The 25654-nt window shown below is 43.4% G+C and overlaps 1 protein-coding gene across 1 annotated transcript in view; it reads right to left on the minus strand.

The window, feature by feature from the left end:
• Positions 1-25654, minus strand: part of LOC141273576 (hexokinase-1) — a 63368-nt gene that overhangs the window by 26531 nt on the left and 11183 nt on the right. The window contains exons 2-3 of the mRNA XM_073685615.1: positions 21921-22083; positions 2677-2825 (exon numbers count right to left, since the gene is read on the minus strand). Coding sequence (XP_073541716.1) covers positions 2677-2825; positions 21921-22083 — 312 coding nt within the window. The remainder of the gene's footprint in view (positions 1-2676; positions 2826-21920; positions 22084-25654) is intronic.

Consider the following 25654-nt stretch of genomic DNA (forward strand, 5'->3'; position numbering starts at 1 on the left):
TTCTTCCTCCCTGGTTAAATTCAGTTCTAATAGTTTAAAGTGCTGGTAAATATTGGAGAAAAAGATACTAAAACATTTTTTCTTGAAAGTGCAAGTACTTCTGTCTCATAAAGTATACTTACTCCTTATATTTAAAGGGGTTGTCCACTACTTATTATTCACCCCACAATGTATCCCCCCAGGGCCCATTAGTGTGTTTGTAATTACCTTCTGTTGCAGTTACTGCCTGTGAGCGGCGCTATCACTGACCGCTCACAGGCATCACGTGACCCCCCGCTGCAGCCGGCTCTGACATCTGCTGACGTCACGTCATGATTCCGGCTGCAGCCGGGGGTCCCTCTTCTGCGTTCCACCGGTGGCTGCTGGGTTGTGGGCGGGGTTACCCCACGTGTCACACCCGGCATCCACCGCGCGCTCTGCCTCTCATCGTTCATCGGGAAAGCGCGCGGTGGATGCCGGGTGTCACGCGTGGGGTAACCTCGTCCACAACCCTGCATCCACCGCGGGGACCGCGTCACTGATGTCACACCTCACTTGACGTGACCTCAGTGGCAGAAACTGCAACTGAAGGTAATTACAAAGACACTTATGGGCCCCGGGGGGATACATTGGGGGCATAATAAAAAGTTGTGGCCAACTTCTTTAATAGCAGCAAAAAAACAAGGGATGAATGAATGAATGATGGAAAGTGCCAGTATGTATTGAAAAAATGGTCAATGGAAGGTGCAAGTGCCTATATTTAATATAGCATTTGGTCAATCCTAATGCACTGTATCTGCTAATCCAAGTGTTTCATAAAGGGAAGGAAGTTTGAATCAAAGTTATCAATAGTCAGACAGTTTTTACTTGCTGCTGATTTAGGGCCTGCTGGGTGGTGGCCGGGTAGCTGCAGGCTCTTAATCAGCAGTAAGTATTGAGTACTGAGGTTGAGTATTGCGGGTATTGAGCTTAGGTCAGGAGAGCTGTGGCCGGTCCAGACATTGAGGTCCATACTTGGACTGTGAATGTCAAATATGTGATAACGCCCACAGTCATATTTGTAAATGATACAATTGTAGCGATCACTTCATTATGGCCCCAGAAAGATTGACATGGTCAGTGCAGATGGACAGTATTTATCATTTATGGATCATGGGCCATCTCTTCTAAAGTGTGACCTTTTCCTAATGATAGGAATGGAAGCACACGAAGCAAATATCCAATGTCTGCCCATATTACCGCTCGGCTCATGCTGTTGTCAGGGGTGATCTAGCTACAGAAGGCTGTACAAAGAAGTATCCTAGTAACTAAAGAACACAAAGGTTAATTGTTATGGTCGGCTGTTTACTGAAATATTGTTTCTTAAAATGTTCCTAAGCAATGCCACCACCGGGGATAGACAGCCTGACCAGACGGAATTACCATTGTTCTATAGATCTGAGCTGCCTCGACACCACAACATCTGTTACATGATGTCAAAAAAATTAAGAAAAACAAGAACAAATAGAACGACTCAAGAAAATCCCTCTGCCATCTACAAGCCATAGTTTATCTGGCCATAATTCAGATTTTACTTTGAAGGGTGTAATTTTTAAAAATGTTGTAGTTTAGCTTCTTCTTTGCTTACACTAGTATGTCGCGGTGACAGTCCAATCCGGGTGATGACAGTCCCGTATCACAATAAGCATAGTCAATGTAACTGGGAAGAATATATTACAGGGCTACACAGAACTTCCAATTTTTCTGCTCTTGCCTGCAGACGCATCAGCAGCATCCATTGACTGACAGCTGCCTGTAGTCTGGAGGCTACTACCGTAATTTAGTACATGCCAAAATGGCTTACCCCAATATTAGATGTGATCATTAGTATGAAGCATTAAGTATTGAAAGACACATAATGAAACGACAGGTGAACTATATTAATAGATTGCTCTCTTCAGCTACTCTTATTCCCCTTGGGCTTAGAGGAACATGCTAGCCAACAAAATAACATCTGCACCAGGGATATTGTAGATAGCTTTAAAGGGAATCTGTCAGCAGGTTTTGCTACCCCTTTTGAGAGCACCATAATGTAGGGCAGAGACCCTGATTCCAGTGATGTGTCACTTACTGGGCTGCTTGCTGTCATTGTGACACAGTTTTCTCTGTTGCAGATCTAGCAGTTCTCTGAATTATGAGCTGTGTATAACCCTGCCAACACCACTGATTGGCAGCTTTCTGTGTACACTGTGCATAGGCAGAAAGCTGCCAATCAGTGATGTGTGCGGGGTTATACAGAGTTCATGAATATGGAAGAATGTATGACAGCAGGGTTGCTACTCCCATATTGTTAATCACTTGCTGATAAAACTGTGATTTTATCGAAACTACAGCCTGCTAAGTTATGCATTACTGGAATCAGGGTCTCTGTTCACACCAGTCTTGATGAGGGGGCGTAGTGGAGTCAAAGGCGACTTCAGTAAGATTTGTGGCATAAGGGATTCCACAGCTCGCCACGTCCAGCCCTGTCACCGCTCCCTCTAACACCAAGAGTCACAAAACCTTTGGGCTACGCCACGGGACGAAAATATTTTCTGGCTTTTTAAAGTGTTTTATGCTAAATTTTTGGCAGAAATACACGAAAAATTGGGGCCAAAGATCTCTGGGTATTTTTCTGCTTAGTAAAATAAACCCTTTTTATGCATACAAAACTCTTACCCGTGTTCCAGTGCCATGAATAATGTCCTCAGGTGTGTCATATATCTCACTTTCCATCTGAACCGTCTGCTTCTTCTCATGTGAAACCTTCACTCGAAGAATACGGAAATGTGATCCACCAAGATCCAGTGCAATGAAGTCTCCCTTTTCTGTTTGACAAGACAAGAATTGCATATATCTTTAGCAGATCAGGACTAGACTTTCTGTTATAGGACGGTTTCCTATAATTACAGAGGTTTTACTGCACTTGTAACACCGAGTAAACACCAGAACAGATGTCCCATTGTCAAGCTCGAGTGAATCCAGAGCTGCCGCTACTTGAACTAAACACTGGATAATTCAAAATGTACATAAAATGGTTAATGCACAGCTAATGTGGTGAAAGTTATCTGATATTGAGTGTAATAGAATTAAGCAATGCAAACAGTCGGCTCATCCTGGGAAAAAAGCAAATCTAGTAATGAGCAGGAAACATCCCTTAGAAGGGACATAAATAATTATGCATATTTTTTCCATTACGGAGTATTTTCTTTTAAGGTGCCAAAAAGTAGCAATGGAGCCGGCACTACCTGTATATTGATGCAGTGATAACCAAAGATCGTCTAAGACAAATGCAATTCAAAAAAATAGGAAAGGCATGTACAATAGATCGGTCGCACTTCCTAAATTTAAAGAATGTAAATATTTATTATATAACAAACACAAAAGCCTAGAGAAGAGGAAAACATTAAAAATTGTGTATATTGCACCAGAACCCGAAAATAGGCACTGGGATATAACTCATACAACCGGCATGATAACCAATAGAGCCATGTACATGTGGTGGATATCCAAGGAATGTATGAGTGGACAATACCCCTAAAGTGATGCCAAGTATTCAGTAAAGAGGAAAGGCGCAATGTACATGGACAGGCAGTAAGTAATGCAGTAACAAAGGAATATATAAAAGAGAATAAGCAATAACTATGTGTAATAAAGTGCCATGTGCAGAGTCACCCAGGTAAATTGGCTCATAGAAAAAGCATCAGGGAAAGAGGACGCCAGGCATGTCACCACAAGAGGAGGTTTCTTTTCTTCAGGAAGTTTTTGTGTTTGTCACATAATAAATATTTACATTGGCTGCACCTCCTATATACAATCCTTTGTACTTGTTTTTCCTCTTTTTTTAATTGTATTTTCTTTTACAGTCATGACACTTCCTATCTATACAAAACACAAAGGGGCATCTAAATTAAATGAGTGTTCATCTCGTCTGCCCACCGCAGATAACTGACTCAGTCCCAATTATGCCGTAATTTGTACCAAAACTACAGCCTATTCAATGTCAGGAGCAAGGGAGTTCTGAACCCCACGAGCAAGTAGGGAAAAGTTTTGTATTCTGAATGACTGACAGCTTTACCCTGATTGATCATCATTTTAAATAATACAGAGTATAGGTCAAAAGTTATGACACACCAGTTCAAGCAATAGTTTTCATTGAAATGTGCATTTTGTATATTCAGACTGAAGACAGCAAAACCAAGAAGGAGCACATATGGAAACAAGAATAAAGAAAGAGGTATGAAACAAAGCAGAATATTTGTTAAACTTTAGATTCTTCAATGTATCCCCTGATGACAGCTTTACATCCCTTTAGCATTCTCTCAAAAAGCTTCATCAGGGAGTCGCATGGAATGGCTTCCAATGTATAGGTATGCATAGTCAAGAGTTGATTTATGGCATCATCCGCCTTGAGAAAGTGTTTGTCACCATCAAAACAGAATATGACAAGAACCACTAAATTTTAAAAAGAAATCACAGTCCACCATTATTTTAAGACATGAACGTCAGTCAATCCAGAAAATTGCTAAAACCTTGAAGGTATCCTCAAGTTGAGTCATTAAAACCATCAATTACTATGATGAAACTAGCTCTCATGAGGAGCGCCCCAGGCAAGGAAGTTAAAGAATTACCTCTGCTGCAGATTATAAGTTCTCCTTTAGATTTACCAGCTTCAGAAATTGAAAAATTGAGAGCACCTCAAATAATAGCCTTCATAAATGTTGCACAGACATCAAGAAGCAGACATATCTCAACATCAACTTTCCAGAGGTGACTGCGAGAAGCAAGACTTTACGGTCAAATTGCTGCAAAGAAGCCATCACTCAGGACCACAAGAAGAGACTTGGTTGAGCCAAACAACGCAAGGACTGGACATTAGGTTAGTGGAAACCTCTACTGTGGTCTGATGACTCAAAATATGAAATTTTGGGTACTAACCACCATGTCTTTTGAGACGCAGAAAAGGTGAGCAGATGGTTTCTACATGTGTGGTGCCTACCGTAAAGCGTTGAGGAAGAGGTGGTATGGTGTGGGGGTGCTTTGCTGGTGACACTGTTGGTGATTAATTTCACATTCAAGGCACATGGCTACCACAACATTCTTCAACAACATGCCATCCCAACTGGCTTGCCCAGTAGCGTAGCTACCGGGGGGGGAAGAGGAGGCGGTGGCCCCGGGCCCAGCGCTTTGAGGGGGCCCACCCGGAGGTACGCTGTGCAACTGTATCCGGCATGCGCAGCACGTCGATACAGTTACACTCCGGGCAGAGCAGGGAGACTATGTCTCTGCACTGCCCGGCGGCCGATATGCGGCCCTTAAGCAGGAGGGGGGGTCCCGGTGCCAGCATCGGGCCTCCCGCCCGTCACCGCCACAAGTTCACTGATGAGAGAGGGAGCGCGACGCTCCCTCTCCTATCAGTCCCCTCTGAGTCTGACGTAGGTGACGTCATCACTTGGAACCCGGCCCGCTGTGCTGAAGATGTGTGGGCCGGGCACAGCACTTACAGCAGCGAGGGAACGAGGAGGAGAGGTGAGCATTGTGCTTATTCATTTTTTTGCCCGGGGGTGGGGGCCGACATTATACTACAGACTCTGCCTATGAGGGGGGATAATTATACTACAGACTCTGCCTATGGGAAGGGAGGAGCATTATACTACAGACTCTGCCTATGGGAAGGGAGGAGCATTATACTACAGACTCTGCCTATGGGGGGCATTATTCTACAGACTCTGCCTATTGGGGGGGGGTTATACTACAGACTCTGCCTATGGGGGGGCACATTATACTACAGACTCTGCCTATGAGGGGGGGCACATTATACTACAGACTCTGCCTATGAAGGGGGGCACATTATACTACAGACTCTGCCTATAAGGGGGGGCACATTATACTACAGTCTCTGCCTATGGGGGGGGCATTACACTATATGAAGACTATTTGTACAGTGTGGGGATTACAGTTAGGGTCATACAATGTGGGAGATAATGTTGGGTCTTTGCACAGTGTGGGGGCCATCTTACAGTGTGGGAGATAATGTGGGGTCTTTGCACAGTGTGGGGGCCATCATACAGTGTGGGAGATAATGTGGGGTCTTTGCACAGTGTGGGGCCATCATACAATGTGGGAGATAATGTGGGGTCTTTGGACAGTGTGGGGTCCATCATACAGTGTTGGAGATATCACTTTGGAGGCTTCTAAGGGGTCGATATACTGTGTGGGGGGCACTATACAGTGAGGGTGAATTATACTGTGTATAAGAGAGAATCATACTGTGTAGAGGGGAGCTGTACATGGGGGGAGACTCAGGAAATTATTAAATCTTAAGTGGGCACTTATTGTTATAGGGGAACTCAGGTTATTATGACTGTCAGAGGGGCACACAGGGCACTATTACTTTCTAGGGGGCAAAATGTGGGCTCTGTTTTCTAGGGAACTTGCACACGGCATTACTATATTCTAGAGGGTTGTTTTACCATCTAGACAGCACAAAGAAGGTGCAGTAATAGGGACACACACAGCAGCAGCGGCTCAGTATTGGGGTATCAGCAGGATGAGGGGTTTGTGCAGGTTGGGAATAGATGGGGACGAGGCCTGAAATGTAAGGAGTCAAATGTGTCTTTGTTGTGATCTCTGCAGACCTGAGACTCTGAGTCCTGGATGGAGAAGTTGTCATGTTGGTCTGGGCCAGATGGAAAAGACGGGAAAAGTGAACAATTTAATCAGAAAGAACGTCACCTGTAAGGTACTATATATAACTGTGCTGTGATCTCTTATATGTTCTGCAGGACTGGACTGGCATCTATCAATATATGTCACCATATGGGGGTAATATCAGTGCTGGTTTTTGTATAGAGATTATTTTCAGTAACATACCGGTCATCTGCTGAAGTTCCCTTACATCCACTATCTGGGTGCACCACCATAGCTGTAATCAGGGTTACCTGGTTAGGGGCCCACTCAGAGGTTTCGCCCCCCCCCTGAACCAAAACCCTAGCTACGCCTCTGGGTCTGCCCTTAGTAAAACAATATTGTGTTGCAAAAATGACCCAAAAAACACCTCCAGGATATGTAAGGGCTATATGATCAAGAAGGAGAGGGATTGAGTGCTGCATCAGATGACATACTATCCACAATCACACGACCTCAACACAAGATGGTTTGGGATGTGTTGGACCACAGAGTGAAAGCAAAGCAGCCATCAAGTGCTCAGCACCTCTTGCAACTCATTCAAGACTGTTGGAAAGCCAATCCAAGTAACGACCTGATGAAGCTGCTTCAGAAAATGTCAAGTGTGTGTAAAGCCATCATCAGAGTAAAAGGTGGGTACTTTGAGGAATCAAAGGTTTAACATATTCTGGTTTGTGCCGCACATGTTTCTTCACTCCTTATTTCAATAGGTGCGTGTTCCGTTGCGGTTTTGCTGCCTTCAGTCTGAATTTATAATGTGCACATTCCAGTAAGAAAAAGTTTTTTCCCAAACTTTTAGTAGATTTGCTGACTTTTTTTTTTTTTGTTATTAATTTAAGCTAAAGGTACATGGATATAACAATTCTCATTCAAGTCGTATGGCCAAAAACATTTGTGGAACTTACTGTATCTGTGACTTGCTGTAGAGTGACTATTTTATCTGCGATTTTACTGTAAAAAAACAGCCAAATCACAGACAAGTAGCGTGCAAGCCACAGTAACATGCCACTTGCTTTGAAATCTATGGCGAGTCACATGTGACTTGCGACCACTGGCAGAAAATCAAACACATTTGGAAACATATGCAATTGCTGAAGTCGGGATAGGTCGCAGGTCACAAAACCATAGGAAATTCTTAGATGCAATGTGACACTGTAATCTCTATATTGTACATAACATGTAGACTTAGCCTTAAAGCAATAATCAGTTGTGCATGTTTGCCAGGTTTAAATCTCAATCTATAGTCTGTTTTGCTTTACTGAGCATAACTGCAGTGTAAAGTATGGGGTAGAAGAATATCAGAAGGTGTACAACAGTTATGTAATGTGTGTGGTCAGATGTAGGGTAGAATCAGCTATGCTTTGAGATTTACATGCTATAACAAGTTACCATAGATTCAGATTTTAAAATAAATTTTTAGAAAAATAAAACAGATCAAAGCAGTTGTGATGATCTTGATCTCACTGAGTGTAGAAATCTGACTCTTTTGAGATACCAAGGAATGCCTATTAAATAATTTAGCCAGAACATCTTGACGGCAGCAGCAGCTATTGATATCGCACCAGACACATGCTTCAATTGTCACGATTCCTCTGCTCAGTGTGTCTTGGACGCGATGACTGACAGCTCAGTCATCCAATCTGGTGCAGGGGTGTGCTGAGCTGTCAGTGTTTTGATGGACAGCTCAGCCATCCAATCTGAGTCTGGGAGGTGCTGAGCTTCTTTCAGGTGTTCCAGGTGATTACCCAGCTACTTAGCTGAGCTGTCATTCCCAGATCTCTGCCAGACTTAGCATCTGTTCAGTGGTTTGTCTTCTATTTCTGTGCTCTGTTTGTTGATCTATTGCTGCCTGACCTTGAACTTTGTTCTGACTATCCATTTGCCTAGCCCCTTTGCTCTGATTTGCTATCTTCCTGGTATTCTGACCTCGGACCGTGACATGACTTCACCTTTGTCTTTCTTCTTTAGTTTACTATGTGCTCTCTTGGTATCTGACCCTGGAACGTTTTACTACCCTGCCTCACGGCTTGTCCGTGAATAGTGACTAGTGTCAAAACAATTATCCTTTTGTGGTAATGGTAAGATAGGAAGAGGAATCGCATTACATTTTATAACAAGGCCTACTTTCTGATTATCTCCTTTTTCTTGATAACACTGAAATGTAACAAGACATGCACTAAAGCCAATGAATGGCTAAATTGCTTAGTCCCAAGTGTGAGCTGAAATGTAGCAACTGTGAATAAGAGATCGTTCCTAAGAAACGCTGTCAATCTGTTGGGGTTTTTTTGCTTAATAACTGAGGATGTTGGTCGTGGTTTTATGTTCTGGGACAGTGGCTCCTCCCTTGTTCAAAACTCTTATCTAGACACCACAGAACATGTAACTCCCAACTGTTTGGACAGTCAAAGGCTAACACTCATCATCAGTTTGCAAATATATTTCGACGATGAAGAATAGGGATATTAAAATTACCTATTGCTTAAAAGTATTTTTTCATTTTTTTTTGTTTTTAGATCATTGTCTATGTTTTAAAAAAATGCCATTTGTCACACTAACCACTTTACCTAATATTAGACCCACACTTACACATATCATTGGTCCAACCTGTGCAATCACACAGGGGCCCAAAGGCAAAGGGGCCCACATCTATCTCCAAAGCAGGTGGAATTGTGCATAATGATGAGCGATCGGACTGCAAAGGGCCCATATACTGTTGTTACATAGGGGCCCACGCCTGTCTGTGTCCGCTCCTGATTGTAATCCTACTGTGATGATAATGAGACTGGTGAAAAGTCGTCCATAGAGAACAGGTATGAGTCTAGTATAAGGCCTAGTTGACTGCGTGAAAACTGCAAATTTAATTATTGATATATGTAATACCTATAGACAGTAGTATGGAAAATTGAAGTATAATGAAAACCATCAATTTAAAAATAAAATATAGTTAACATAAGAACCTGAATTAAACTATAGGTCATTTTCCGATTAAACAGCCACAGGTGGATTTTGTTGTGGAATTGTCATGGATCCGAAGCGAAATCAGCAGAATACACTGTCCGCGGTTACAATACAGATTCTATACATTGCAGGAGATGGCTGGGGCTGGTACAAACCTCCCATTGGGGCTTAGAAGCTTCAGGTTACACTTTATCTATCTCCAGGGCCGATAAGTAGGGAAAGCGATCTGGATGAATGGCATTTGCAAGTAACATACCTGCACTACTATAGAAATACAGACAGTGTCAGACTGAAGAACATTGGACCTACCAGAGGATTTGATTCTGAGGGCCCACCTTTGTCCCCCACTTAAGAGCCCCATAGCAGCTGCAAGGTTTGCACTATGAACTTTCCTGAAGGGGAAGCCAGGGCCCACCGGAGGATTCTCCGGTTCTCTGGTGGGCCAGTCCAACCCTGAATACAGATATGACCAATGTCAGAGATGAAAGCTTTCAGGATGCTTATGAAAATAGACAACTGCGTATGAATTTCTGTGTATGACATTTGTAAAGGCAGAGAAAGAGTGGTGCAGGCGGGATTGTACATTAGGGGGCATCTGAGTGTGATTTAACCTTTCCCTTTTAAAATAAATACATCTCAATTTATATTATAATGTACCAATGCTGCCCATAGTTATACTAGACAGACTAAGGAGTGTTCTTCTGGCAGGTTTACGCCAGGAGTCCTTTCTTCTCTATTTTGTTAGGAGAATCAATACCTTATCATATTGGCCATAGACCTCATGGAAAAGAGCATATAAATCGGCATTTGATTCTTACAGATAGATTTATATTATAAACCACCTAGGAAACTGTATGTGATCATCTACATGTTTTAATGTAGTTGTATGAAAACGGGTCGTACACGGACATCACACGGATGGCACATGGATGGAAAAAAACAGACACACTAATGGCACATGGATGAAAATCTGATGAAAAGTAAAAAAAAGTCATCCAAGTTTTCTGAATGAAATTCGGACGATTTTTGATATGCTCGTCTACAGGCGCCCCAACCAGGGGCACAACTGTAGGGGTTTCATTAGTAGCAGTCACATCTGGGCCCCGGTCGGCAGCATTGGAAGCGCTATAGATGACACATGGCAGGTAGGTGCCCTGGAGCTTTATATTAATCCTCTGCTCATGGTGTAATAGGAACCTAATATTGCCAGAAAAAAAATCAATTGTTATAATGTGTACTTGTAAGGATGATCTACGACTACTTGCACCCATATACAATATATGCAAGTAATGTGTGAATATACATATATAGATATACATGCCATGATAATGGATGAGCAGATGTTCATATTTCTCAGACCTTCAATCTGAACCCCTGTCCTCCTTGTGAGCGCCCTATATTTTTAACCACCCTCTTGCTCAGCTGTCATTGCCTCCAGGCTAAATATAGGAATATAAGAAACCAGAGACACGGACAACACTGGCCAGAAATGTCACCTTTCAAATGTCAGGGTAGATATCATCAAACTTCTTAAATTAGCAAATCGCCCGAACAGGTTAAAAGGTCTACATGGGATAAATGCCATCTTTGCCCTACTACATAATAGTCCCAAAAGCCAAGAGTTTTGACTGTTTATTTGCAACAGAAAAGAACAACTACTTGTTTTGGATTTATACAGCAATCATACACTTAAAGGGGTTTTCCCACGAACAAAAGTTCATTTTAATCAATAGATCTTGGAATAATAATAATTTCCACGGTTGGATGTGTCTAATTAAAATGTTCCTGTGCTGAGATAATCTTATAAATGTGCCCCTGCTGTGTACTGTGTAATGGCTGTGTCTGACCGTACAGGGACATGGTCTGATCATACCACAGCTCCTGGGCAGGGGAGGATGCAAAAGAGTATACAGACATTACAGCAGGGGATCACAGAGGATTCTTTTTCTGCGGTAAAAACTTTTCCCTGCCTGTTTATAAACAATGTTTTACTTCAAAGAAAGAATTAGCTGTGATTCCCTGCTGTAATGTCTGTATACTCTTTTGCTTCCTCCCCTGCCCAGGAGATGTGGTATGATCAGACCATGTCCCTACATATATATAAGATTATATCAGCACAGGAACATTTTATTTAAACACATTCAATTGTGGAACTTACTATCATTCCAAGATCTATTGATTAAAAATAACTTTTGTTCACGGGAAAACCCCTTTGAGAGTGCTTTCACACTGCGTTCTTCTCCACGTTCAGTGGTCCTGTCAGGGCTTATGTCTAATCGCCCCCCAAAACAGGATTCAGACATATGCGCCGATGGGCCATTGACTAAAATGATGCCAAAAGAATCATCGTGTGCTCTAACCAGGGCTGTGGAGTCGGAAAGCCAAACTTCTAACTCCGACTCCTCAATTTCCATGACACCGACTCCAACTCCGACTCCCTCATACATGACTCATGTTTAAGTGATAAATTTACTGTAGCACAGATTCATCTCAGCTAAAAGTCTAGACCCTTAGATCAGGAATAGGACAGACATTTATAGGACATTTCATAACTTTCCCAAATTCTTATGAAAAAATATTCCCCACAAACTGAATTTAACTACTGTACCCAATTTATTATATACTAGCTGTACTACCCGGCTTCGCCCGGGTTAATAACTGCTGTTAGCAAAATAGAATGTGTTAACAAAAATTTATTCTACACACAAAAACCACAAAACAAATAGATAGAAAGTTCATTGGCTATTGAGGAAGCAGTTCTTGTTCTCTTGTCTGCAAGCCTCGCTTACCTTTCCTCAGAAAGTTCATTGGACCTTGAGGAAGCAGCTCTTGTTTTCATGTCTGCAAGCCTCGCTTCCCTCTCCTCAGAAAGTTCATTGGCTCTTGAGGAAGCAGCTCTTGTTTTCATGTCTGCAAGCCTCGCTTCCCTCTCCTAAGAAAGTTCATTGGCCCTTGAGGAAGCAGCTCTTGTTTTCATGTCTGCAAGCCTCGCTTCCCTTTCCTCAGAAAGTTCATTGGCTCTTGAGGAAGCAGCTCTTGTTTTCATGCCTGCAAGCCTCACTTCCCTCTCCTCAGAAAGTTCATTGGCCCTTAAGGAATCAGCTCTTGTTCTCTTGTCTGCAAGCCTCACTTCCCTCTCCTCAGAAAGTTCATTGGCCCTTAAGGAAGCAGCTCTTGTTCTCTTGTCTGCAAGCCTCGCTTCCCTCTGCTCAGAAAGTTCATTGGCTGTTGAGGAAGCAGCTGCTGTTCTCATGTGTGTCAGCCTTGCTTCTTGGTCTTCACATTTTTAATTGGCCCGTAATGCAGCTTTTCTTTTCGCATCAGCTGACATTCGTGCCATGAAATTCCTTTTCTTATGAGGCATTATTGTGGTAAAAATAGTCTGGAACTGGCAGTTTCTATATCCTCTCACATAGAAGTAATGTGACTGACATCAGCCTTTCCACCAGCACACCCTAACTGACATCTTATTACCTTACACAAGCTTTGTTATATTGAGAATGTCCTTTGTTGCCTATACTAACCAATCACAGCTCATATTAATTAACTGTAGCAAAATAGAAGCTGAACTGTGATTGGTTGCTATTGGCAGCCTGATAAATCTTTGTGAGATGCGTTTTGTGTGTGCTGAGGTTGGTATGTGTGTTCAAGCACGTGGTAGTGTGTGGCGCATTTTGTGTGTGTGTTCATATCCTCGTCTGTGGTGAGTATGAGTATCCCATGTCGGGGCCCCACCTTAGCAACTGTACGGTATATACGCTTTGGCGCCATCGCTCTCATTCTTTAATTCTCCCTTGTTCACATGTGGCAGCTGTCAATTTGCCTCCAACACTTTTCCTTTCACTTTTCCCCCATTATGTAGATAGGGGAAAAATTGTTTGGTGAATTGGAACGCACGGGGTTAAAATTTCGCCTCACAACATAGCCTATGATGCTCTCGGGGTCCAGACATACACACATACATACATACATACATACATACATACACACACACACACACACATTCAGCTTTATATATTAGATTTTAGGAGTCGGAGTTGGTCCATTTTATACCGACTCAGACTCCGACTCCACCAAAATGGGCTCCGACTTCGACTCCACGACTCAGACTCCACAGCGCTGGCTCTAACGTGCATCGTTTTCGGGTGTAAACGCCTACTGGACACAGATACTCAGACGCAATCTACTACGTCTGGGTGCTCGCCTCCAGTAGGCATATATGGCCGAAAATTATGCACGTCAGAGCACACGGTGACTCCGCCTGCACCATTATAGTCTATGGCACCATTGGTGCATACGCAGAATCCCGTTTTGCTGGGGGTTTGGACGTAAACTCTGATGGGACCACTGAACGCGGAGAAGGACGCAGTGTGAAAGCACAATTAAACTGCGTTCCCATGATGGGTATTTGGTGAGTTTTTGATGTTGCAGATTTTCTGCACCTGTTAGGTAAACTGCAGCACTTTACATTACAAGACAGGTTCTCTTTGACATAGGCTGCAGTTCTTCCCATAGTTCTTTTATGGAAAAGATAATGTTGACTATTCAAGCCTTACCAGCAGAGTTCATTAGACCTAGCTACCAGGGCTGTGGAGTCGGTAAGCCAAACCTCCGACTCCGACATTTCTCTGACTCCCGAATCCACAGCATTGCCACCGCCTCACTATTGAGCGTGTACATAAAGTGCAGCACAGATTCATCTCAACTAAAAGCAGAGACCCTTAGATCAGGAACAGAACAGACATTTATAGGACATTTCATAACTTTCCCAAATTCTTATGAAAACATTTACAGCACATCCTGCATTGTACAACTGAACCCAATTTATTTTATATTTTAGGAGTCAGTCGGTCCATTTTATACCGACTCCAAGTCCGAGTCCACCAAAATGGGCACCGACTCCGACGCCACGACTCCGACTCCACAGCCCTGCTAGTTACAGTCAAATACTGGGATCTGGAGACATCTTTCAAGTCTTTCTAAGTATTTTCCTTCCAGCCTATTTAATGTCCTTTAGATTCTATTTCCAATATACATGGGCCCCTGCTAAAATCAGTGAAGTCTCATCTTACTGTCATCCCTAAAGCAGGCCTTGCACATTAGATTAGTCGCTGTTCGCATCTTTGTTCGTTAATTCTGTTGTTCTACTCTGTCACAGAGCCAGAAATTGGCAGAGAGACAGATATGTCACAAGACAGAAATCAATGGCACGCAACACATCCAACTGACTGCTAATAGGGTCTTTGGCGTTCTGTGTTGGCGCCTGAAATTTTACCCGAAAAAAAAGATTGTACATACCTACTAGGAAAAATAGTGCAGTATCTCGGGATCTGCAAATAGAGCCAAGACTGCAGGTGTGACCATATCCTTCATAATCTAATGTGTATGGAGGATGGTCTCCAACATCTACCTTTGGCTTTGGAGAGAAAAAAAAAGACTGGACATGTCGAGACAACATAATCAAACTTCCTATGTTGCATTTTAACAGAAAAAATGAAAAACATACAAATAGCAACTGGTCAGTTAGCAGTTATGAATTTCCTTGTGCATACAGTGCCTTGAAAAAGCAATACACTGTAGCAAGTATTTGCGATTATTTTCTCATGCTGATTCAACATGAGTGAACAATCGTAGTATGCTGCGATTTGCAGCGAGACTCAACTCACTCGCACCCATACAAGTCACTCGCACAATTAATTTCTCTATCTCCTCCGCAGCTGTGCTGGGATTCTCTCATGCGAGCGGATCGGAGCACAGTAGCATGACACGAGAGTCACTAGCATATGGAATCCAATGCTCTCGCATCGGATGCCATATGCTAGTCTGTTTCAAGTCTTAGTCGTATACCCCACAAATCTGGCCTTTATGGAAGAGTGGCAAGAATAAAGCCAGTTTTGAAAGCAATCCATTAGAAGTCCCATTTGCAGTTTGCAAATAGCCATGTAGAGGACACAGCTAGCATGTGGAAGAATGTGCTCGAGGTCAGATGAGACCAAAGTAAAACTTTTGGGCTAAATGAAAAATGCTGTGTGTAGCAGAAAACTAACACTGCACATCACCCTGAAAACACCATCCCCACCGTCAAACATGGTGATGGCATCATGCTGTGAGGATGCTTTTCTTCCGCAGGTACAGGGTAGCTTGTCAGAGTTTGATTTTATCAAAACTACAGCAATAAGACCAGTAAGTGACACATCGCTGGAAATAGGGTCTCTGTCCCTACATTATCTTGCTCTCTGCTTGGCAAAAAACAGGTGACAGATTCCCTTTAAGTACAAGGAAAATCTCTGATGTCTGAATGAGGCCTAGCTGTTCTGGTACTAATGTGATCGCCCATGATATTGTAAAGGTATCGGCAGGGGAGTAAATACCGCGGTCGTAGAGGTCTCCACCACAACCAGGTCTGGCAGGTGAGAGGCTCGCCGACACCAGCTAATACTTCAGCTGGATCCAGCTGAAGTGTATTGTGGCGCACAGATCCGTTGGGTCCGTGCGCGGCAATACAAGCTACCGGCCAATCAGCTGACGTCTGCGTGCACGTGACCATGGACGCATGGCAGTGACGTAATGCGCTCCCGTCGCTTACACGCTGAAGTCAGCTGCTGGCTTCAGAAAAGGATGGGGGAGGTGAGTATAATGGTTTATTTAATTTTTTTTATATCTTAAAGAACATCAGCAGAACAGGGGACATATACCAAGATGGGGGATATATATACCAGGATGGGGGATATATATACCAGGATAAGGGACATATACCAGGATGGTGGATATATATACCAGGATGGGGCCCAGGATAAGGGACATATATATCAGGTTGTGGGATATATATACCAGGATGGGGGATATATATACCAGGATAAGGGACATTTACCAGGACGGGGCCCAGGATAAGGGACATATATACCATGTTGGGGGATATATATACCAGGATGGGGCCAGGATAAGGGACAAACAGTACAGACCAAAAGTTTGGACACACCTTCTCATTTAAAGATTTTTCTATATTTTCATGACTATGAAAATTATACATTCACACTGAAGGCATCAAAACTATGAATTAACACATGTGGAATTATATAACAAAAAAGTGTGAAACAACTGAAAATATGTCTTATATTCTAGGTTCTTCAAAGTAGCCACCTTTTGCTTTGATGACTGCTTTGCACACTCTTGGCATTCTCTTGATGAGCATCAAGAGGTAGTCACCGGAAATGGTTTTCACTTCACAGGTGTGCCCTGTCAGGTTTAATAAGTGGGATTTCTTGCCTTATAAATGGGGTTGGGACCATCAGTTGTGTTGTGCAGAAGTCTGGTGGATACACAGCTGACAGTCCTACTGAATAGACTGTTAGAATCTGTATTATGGCAAGAAAAAAACAGCTAAGTAAAGAAAAACGAGTGGCCATCATTACTTTAAGAAATGAAGGTCAGTCAGTGCGAAAAATTGGGCAAACTTTGAAAGTGTCCCCAAGTGCAGTTGCAAAAACCATCAAGCGCTACAAAGAAACTGGCTCACATGAGGACCGCCCCAGGAAAGGAAGACCAAGAGTCACCTCTGCTTCTGAGGATAAGTTTATCCGAGTCACCAGCCTCAGAAATCGCAGGTTAACAGCAGCTCAGATTAGAGACCAGGTCAATGCCACACAGAGTTCTAGCAGAGTTCTAGCAGCAAACACATCTCTACAAGAACTGTTAAGAGGAGACTTTGTGCAGCAGGCCTTCATGGTAAAATAGCTGCTAGGAAACCACTGCTAAGGACAGGCAACAAGCAGAAGAGACTTGTTTGGGCTAAAGAACACAAGGAATGGACATTAGACCAGTGGAAATCTGTGCTTTGGTCTGATGAGTCCAAATTTGAGATCTTTGGTTCCAACCACCGTGTCTTTGTGCGACGCAGAAAAGGTGAACAGATGGACTCTACATGCCTGGTTCCCAGCGTGAAGCATGGAGGAGGAGGTGTGATGGTGTGGGGGTGCTTTGCTGGTGACACTGTTGGGGATTTATTCAAAATTGAAGGCATACTGAACCAGCATGGCTACCACAGCATCTTGCAGCGGCATGCTATTCCATCCGGTTTGCGTTTAGTTGGACCATCATTTATTTTTCAACAGGACAATGACCCCAAACACACCTCCAGGCTGTGTAAGGGCTATTTGACCAATAAGGAGAGTGATGGGGTGCTACGCCAGATGACCTGGCCTCCACAGTCACCAGACATGAAACCCATTCGAGATGGTTTGGGGTGAGCTGGACCGCAGAGTGAAGGCAAAGGGGCCAACAAGTGCTAAGCATCTCTGGGAACTCCTTCAAGATTGTTGGAAGACCATTTCTGGTGACTATCTCTTGAAGCTCATCAAGAGAATGCCAAGAGTCTGCAAAGCAGTCATCAAAGCAAAAGGTGGCTACTTTGAAGAATCTAGAATATAAGACATATTTTCAGTTGTTTCACACTTTTTTGTTAAGTATATAATTCCACATGTGTTAATTCATAGTTTTGATGCCTTCAGTGTGAATGTACAATTTTCATAGTCATGAAAATACAGAAAAATCTTTAAATGAGAAGGTGTGTCCAAACTTTTGGTCTGTACTGTATATACCATGTTGGGGGATATATATACCAGGATGGGGCCAGGATAAGGGACATATATTCCAGGATGGAGGGTGATGGGGGGGATGGGCCCAGTCCAAATCTTGCATTGGGGCTCATCAGACTCTAGCCACTGGGTATTGGAATGATAGAATAAGTCAGGTGGACTAGATTAATGCCCATAAATCTGTCTGAAATCTCCATGCAATTAATATGTAGATCAAAGATTTCAAAGTAGTTTGCATTTTTCCCAGCCACAAAGTTATGCACAAACATGGAGAACCATTCAGTCTGCCCAGAACATGAATGCTGGGTAGGTGGATGCCAGTTCCATCCATAAATAACATGACCAGCAACCATTTATGATGAATTTAAAAATAAAAGAAAATATTTTTTATATCCAAATAATGTCACACACTTTACAAAGATATGTAAAATCCTGCAGTCAGGGAAAGTATGGAGTAATAGCTCTGCTCCAATGCACCTTGTGAAGGAGATTAGCTACTGCTGTAAAGGCAATAGCTCTAGCTACTTAGGAGGAGAGAAGAAAGTGGGTCATTCCTACCCGGATAAGGTCACACAATGCTGCTATTCAAATACATACAGATAAGTGACAGGAAGCCATTCCACGTCCGAACCACACGCAGTGCTGTATATGTAAAGCTGTATATTTTTACGCACATTGCAATCCAAAAGCGTGCTGCAGTTACATGGGTTTAAACACAAAAAACTGAAGTGTTGGGATAATGAAGTTATGCAACCAAGGTGTAGCTACAGGGGGGTTCACTACACAGTGAAATGCTGTAATCACTCCCCTACACTTTGATTGACAGCCTGCTCTTCAGTGTGTATGTGTGTTTGTGTTCACAGATGGCCGTCAATCAGTGTGCCATGGAGTGATTACAGCATGCTCACTGAGGGCATAAAAGATCTCCAGGGCACATTGATTTTTTTCTATTGCTCAATTTTTTACTATAACTGGGGAATTCAAAGGAACCCTTGGTGTAGGACAAACAGCCCCTATAGTGATCAAACACTGCTAAAACCCAGTAGCTATTCTATCCCTGGCAGACACCTGGCAATCATGTGCTCGACTCAGGACCTTGACCACCCATCGTCAAAAGACATGGGGCAGTCAGAAAAGGGCTGCACCGGTAACAAGGGGGCATCATCTACGTCTAGAGCAGTGGTCCCCAACCTTTTTTGCACCAGGGACCGGCTTGAAGCAAGATCATTTTTCCATGGCCCAGCAAGGAGGGGGTGGGGTGGGCGGGGCTTTGGTCATATGGGGGCGGGGTAATGGAAGGATTTGGAGTTTAGTGCATACTTATCATATAGTGTAGACCAGGTCCCCGCCAGGAGCTATGCCAGGAGCCCCACATAATGTGCTGTGCCAGGAGCCGCATCACTGAGGCCCCATCACGCCCTGCAGCAGGACAGGGCAGCTGTCCTGACAGCTGCTGTTCAGCTGCATTTACTTCATCCCAGGGGCGGACACAGACTGTAGTGGGCCCCTGTGCAAGAAATTTTTGGGGGCCCCCCCGCCCTTCATAAGGCAACAAAGTTATGTAAACATAACCCCCCCATGTGCATCTCTCACCCCCCCATGTGCAGCTCACCCCCGTGCATCTCTCATCCCCCCCCGTGCATCTCTCATCCCCCTCCGTGCATCTCTCATCCCCCTCCGTGCATCTCTCATCCACCCCCCGTGCATCTCTCATCCCCTCCGTGCATCTCTCATCCCCTCCGTGCATCTCTCATCCCCCCCGTGCATCTCTCACCCCCCGTGCATCTCTCACCCCCCCGTGCATCTCTCATCCACCCCCCGTGCATCTCTCACCCCCCCGTGCATCTCTCATCCACCCCCCGTGCATCTCTCATCCACCCCCCGTGCATCTCTCATCCCCCCCGTGGATCTCTCATCCCCCCCGTGCATCTCTCACCCCCCCGTGCATCTCTCACCCCCCCGTGCATCTCTCATCTCTCCCCTCCCTCCCATGTGCATCTCTCATCTCTCCCCTCCCCCCATGTGCATCTCTCATCTCTCCCCTCCCTCCCATGTGCATCTCTCATCTCTCCCCTCCCCCCCATGTGGATCTCTCATCTCTCCCCTCCCCCATGTGCATCTCTCATCTCTCCCCTCCCCCTCATGTGGATCTCTCATCTCTCCCCTCCCCCATGTGCATCTCTCATCTCTCCCCTCCCCCCCATGTGGATCTCTCATCTCTCCCCTCCCCCATGTGCATCTCTCATCTCTCCCCTCCCCCCATGTGCATCTCCCATTCCCCCCACTCCTAGTTAATTGTATTTAAAAAAAAATAAAACTTGTTATACTTACCCCCATGCGATCCCTGCAGAATCCTGGCGCTCGTCCAAATCGCTGACACCAGGTTCTCCTGACTTCCGGCCATGTGACGGCGCCGTCACATGACCGGAAGTCAGGGGAATCATGAAGGTGCTGCCGCAGCAGCGCAGCGCTAAGATGTCCCGGACCCGGCGCTTAGCATGCGGCCGGGGGCCCCATGAGGAGAGAGACGCACAAGAGGGGGGCTCCGAGGGGGCTCCTACCGGCCGGGCCCCATACTGGAGTCAGGGCAGTCATGCCCTGATGGCGGCCCTGCTGGAGGCTGGAGGGGCCCCCTCTCCCCGCGGACCGGCTGAAAAACCCCAACGGCCCGGTCCTGGTCCGCGGACCGGCGGTTGGGGACCTCTGGTCTAGAGGACAGAAGAATGAATCATCATCACATATTGGGATTCTTTACTGTAAGAGCAGTGAGATTATGGAACTCTCTGCCACATGATGATATAATGGTCTTGTCACTAAACGCCTTTCTTGAAAATATAATATTACAGATTATGGGCACTAGATTCTGTGATGGGACGTTCATCTTGGGAACTAGTCTGATTGTTGTATGTGGAGTCAGGAAGGTATTTTCCTCTAATATGGAGCTATTAGCATCTGCCTCATGGGCTTTTGCTTTCCTTTGGATCAACATGTTAGGGTTTAAGTTGAACTTGATGGACTTGGGTCTTCTTTCAACCTTAATACCATGAACCTATGGAACTGAACATGCAACAGATGCACCAATATTGCACTCAATTTTTGAGCCTTCTTCTACAAGGGAATATTGCTTAATGTAGGACACCGAGTATCTACAGAATGCACGAAAATGTTCATATCTGGCAAGCCATCTAAAAACAGATCCATTCTTGCCCAATAGAAAATAATAGCAATAAATGCAAATACGGATGCAAAAACTGATCAAAAAATGATCAAATGTGGATGCAATACTGATGCATCCATATTTTAAGCATTCCCCATACACTTTAATGGGCGCATTCCATCAGTAAAATGGTTTACAATAGCTCATGCTGCGTTTTTGAAAACGCCCGTGTAAAAATTGTCCATGTGAATAGCAGCGTATTTCTATAAGAGTAAACTGGATGTGAAAAAGACCTGAAAGGCATACAGTAGTGATCAATATGCCCCATTGTGTGTAACCTTGACAGCATTAGAGAAAAATACTTTCCCTTATGAATAATCTGAATGTGATAATACCTAGCTGCTCGAATAAAAAATAATCCCCATCAATCTGCTTAAACATATAATCTGGAAAAAACCTGAGCTAAAATGTGGGAGAGTGGACTTTAGTGCAGCCCTAGGAGAACATAAGAATATCGTCCAGCCTACCTGAGCCATCAGGAATGGATCTCACAAATGTTGGAAGCATCTTGACAATTGCTGTTGGGTTGGTGTCCCTCGAGAGACCATTTTCCATCTCTTTTTTGAACCTGAACATGATGTCCAATAATGTCTCATCTGAAAGTCGCATTGCGTACAGGTACTTATCAATCTGTAAAGAAGAAGAAAACATTACCTAAGTCTGAAAGGTCCAGAATCACCCAGCAGATATGATTACTAGCCGTATAACATGTTAAAAAACATAAAAATATTGTGTATGAAGGACCTTACATTATATTGACAGATTTGTTGCAAAATTAAAGGCCCCCATAGAGCTTCCATAAAAGTCCACCGAACCAACCATTTTTGGTTGAATTGTCTGACCATCAAATGTGTATGGGAGTCTTCCAAATCTCTCCTGACAGTGAGAGAAGGATCTGGTAATCTGTTGGAATTTCATCAGCAGATCCATTTGTTTGGCAGAGAGGAATCTGACAGCGACTCTTTCATAGAGAACACAGGGACGCTCGGTAGAGATAGCTATCCAATCTATATGACTGGATAATGGTGACATCTGCACAAAAAATCCAAATCTACAAGTGACAAAAATTAGATTTTTCAAGGTATAACCACGGCAAAACGTGTCTATGACATCGGAATTTACCCTTAAGGGAGCGATATATCATAGATTACCGACTGCTGACACTTAGCTCTCCTGATCCTCCTAAACACATGTATTGTTGGTGCCAAAATCGGTAGGTTCAGTCAACTTTTCTCTATTATGAAAGGGACCTTTAAAGTCTTCATTTGTGACAAAGGTTGAGGGAAAAGGGGCCCCATCATTTTTTATTTATTTTTTAAACTCTACCTAACAACAAAATTTTACATGTTCATGAGTGGAATTAATTTTTGACCATATTTTAAAGAGAACCTGTCATTGGATTCAGCCTGCCTGGACCACGGGCAGCATGAATCGGAGCCTGGCCGCGCGATTGCAGCAAGCTGTGGTTATTCTGGCTTCTCCCTGCACCATTCCAGTAGATTGATAGATCTCTCCCATTTGTCTATATAAGGAGAAACCTGTCAATCACCTGGAGTGGGGCAGGGAGAAGCAAACCACGAACGTCAATGGTTAGACGTTAGACACATAGAAATTCTCCCTTTTTTTGTTTTTATTAAATCCCGTGCTATGTATCACTCACTCAACCCAAACATTAGGGATAATACTATGTTTACTTGCTTTTTTTTTAATGACTTGTCTGGTAAAGTTATAATAAAAATTGCCATAAATGTATTTTTTTTTAGCTTTTTTGGCTTCTGTGATTCTCAACCAGGGTTTTGTGTTATTACTGAGACACAATTATTGTGACTTATTACAAGAAATTTCAAAGATCATATAGGAATTTTTCAACGACTAACATGCAAGATTGAACATGTCTAATATCTGAGAACCAGCATGTAATATACTGACACAGGCTTAGAAATGTTCAGCTCTGGAGAAACTGTGCTGTGCTCATACATGCCATGAACATTTCTAGGCCCATCCGGGGTGAATACTGACACCTTGCCTTTTTGTCTATTCTCTGGACATGTGGGGGTGGCTATCCTGATTGAGCCGCTGCTCTGTTAGCAGCATTCAGAGATATGCTTTACGATAGCCCTATGACATTGGAGGTTTCATATCTGGGCGCATTGATTTCTATGGGAGAGTGTGCCAGACATGCTCGGTGATTTGTGCAGAGGTTACTGTGCAGAGAGGGGGGAAGCTAAGTTATGTCTATCATTTACTGTCCATCTTAAATCCGAAACAGTGGGTAGTGTGGAAAGTAGAGAATGTCAAAATGATTTTAACTATAGATAATGAAATGGGAAATGAAAATATACTTTAAATCATGTCTTGATCATGTGTTCCTTTTACAGGATAAAGGAAAGCAGGGAAATCAGAGAGAGAGGAGAAGGGAAATGAAAGTCAGAGTGGTTGTCCACCTTTAGGGGCAATTATTATTTTTTTACTAAAATGCACGAATTTGGGGCTAAAAATCAGTTTTGTAATTAGTATCCATTAAAAATATTGCACCATTTGGCTTTTGTAGGCTGTTTCCCTGCACATTTAACTTGCATGAAAAAAAGTTGCAAATTTCCTATCAGACTATCGTAATGCAGCCAACAATATATAGTGCAACACAAAAGCTATAGAAGGCAAAAAGTGCACAATTTTTAATGAAATCCAATTGCAAAAATGATTTATATCCCCTATTACATGATTAAAAAAAGTCCCTAAAAAGGTGGACAACCCATTTAAGAAGGATTACAAGAGTTTTGCAACACATTTTGCAAATGTTTGCAAAATGGGGCAATAACAGCTAAATAAAAGACCCTTAATTTACTGCTACTGTCTTTTCTTTCTATGTTTACAATAATTTCAATGGAACCCAATAAATAAATCTTTGAACAGAGACATAATCCACTCATTAGGCCAGGGATGCACAACATTTTTGGTCCAAGGGCCATATTGCCACACTGAACCAATCCCAAGGGCCACAAACATTTTTAAAGGGGTACTTACATGAATACATGACCAGAACCACCATCAATACATCACCAGAACCAAGTTTTGAGGAGGATTTGGAGAGTTTCTCCTCGAAAAAAATTTGTGTGAATACAAGCTAACTTAGTATAACTTAGTTTTTGGAGCAGAAATTCGCCAAATCCTCCTTATAATCTCAAATCTTTAAATTGTGAAGATTTTTAAGTTTTAACATAGCTATGAAGTACGTTATGGATTGCTGTATGTGTTCAAGATCAAAACCACATTCAGTACATGAGTGCGGTGCCAGAACCACCATCAGTACATGAATGTAGTGTCAAAACCAGAAAGATGCGAATACATAAATATAGGAAGAATGGGAGCGGCTTCTCCCAGGTGCTGTGGGCTGTAACAAACTCCTTGGCGGGCCACATGCAGCCCACGGTTCGTATGTCGTGCAGGCCTGCATTAGGCCTCCAATCACCTTATATTAAAATCAGCCAAACTCGCCCACCATCTATTGGGCCTCCTGACTCTCACCCAAGAGATGATGTCTCCATTCTGCCCATTCAGATCACACACATGCTTGGCCTGCAGTCATGTATACGGGGGAGTCAGGAAAGATAGCTGTCAGACAAACAAGCTTTCAACCAACCACTAGCTAAGGTGTCGGGGAGCCAAAGGATATTAGATTCTATCTTCAATTGAACATTTGTGAGATTCTTCTACCTGTTTTAGCACTGTGAAAAAGGGAAACTTTACCAAATTTAAAAGTTATGCAATGTATGACTGAAACTTACAAATATGACTGGAAGGATTTAGGCCTCAATGCCTACCATGTGCCATTTGTAATATTCGTATCTTATTATGGAGTATAGGGGAAATTGGGTCTACTTAGACAGCAAGGCAGAATGAAGCAGAAACCTCTACACTCTCCCATACCCTATATCACTGCACTGTGTTCTTAAGGGGAATCTATCAGCAGGGTTTTGCTATTTAATCTGAGATCAGCATAGTATAGGGCACGAGAGCCTGATTAACACTACAGGACTACATCTCTGGTGCAGATCAGTCAGGCTAATCTATGTGACCCCGCCCCTTTCACTGATTGGCAGCTTGCTCACAATGCACAGTGTACACAGGAAGCTGCCAATCATGGGTGTGGGCGGGTTATACAGGGCTCAGCATTCTGAGCACTGCTACATCTACATCAGAC

The sequence above is a fragment of the Phyllobates terribilis genome, unplaced genomic scaffold (genome assembly GCF_046119375.1).
Source record: "Phyllobates terribilis strain yellow unplaced genomic scaffold, ASM4611937v1 Scaffold_5__5_contigs__length_657084704, whole genome shotgun sequence".
NCBI classification, from domain to species: Eukaryota; Metazoa; Chordata; class Amphibia; order Anura; family Dendrobatidae; genus Phyllobates; species Phyllobates terribilis.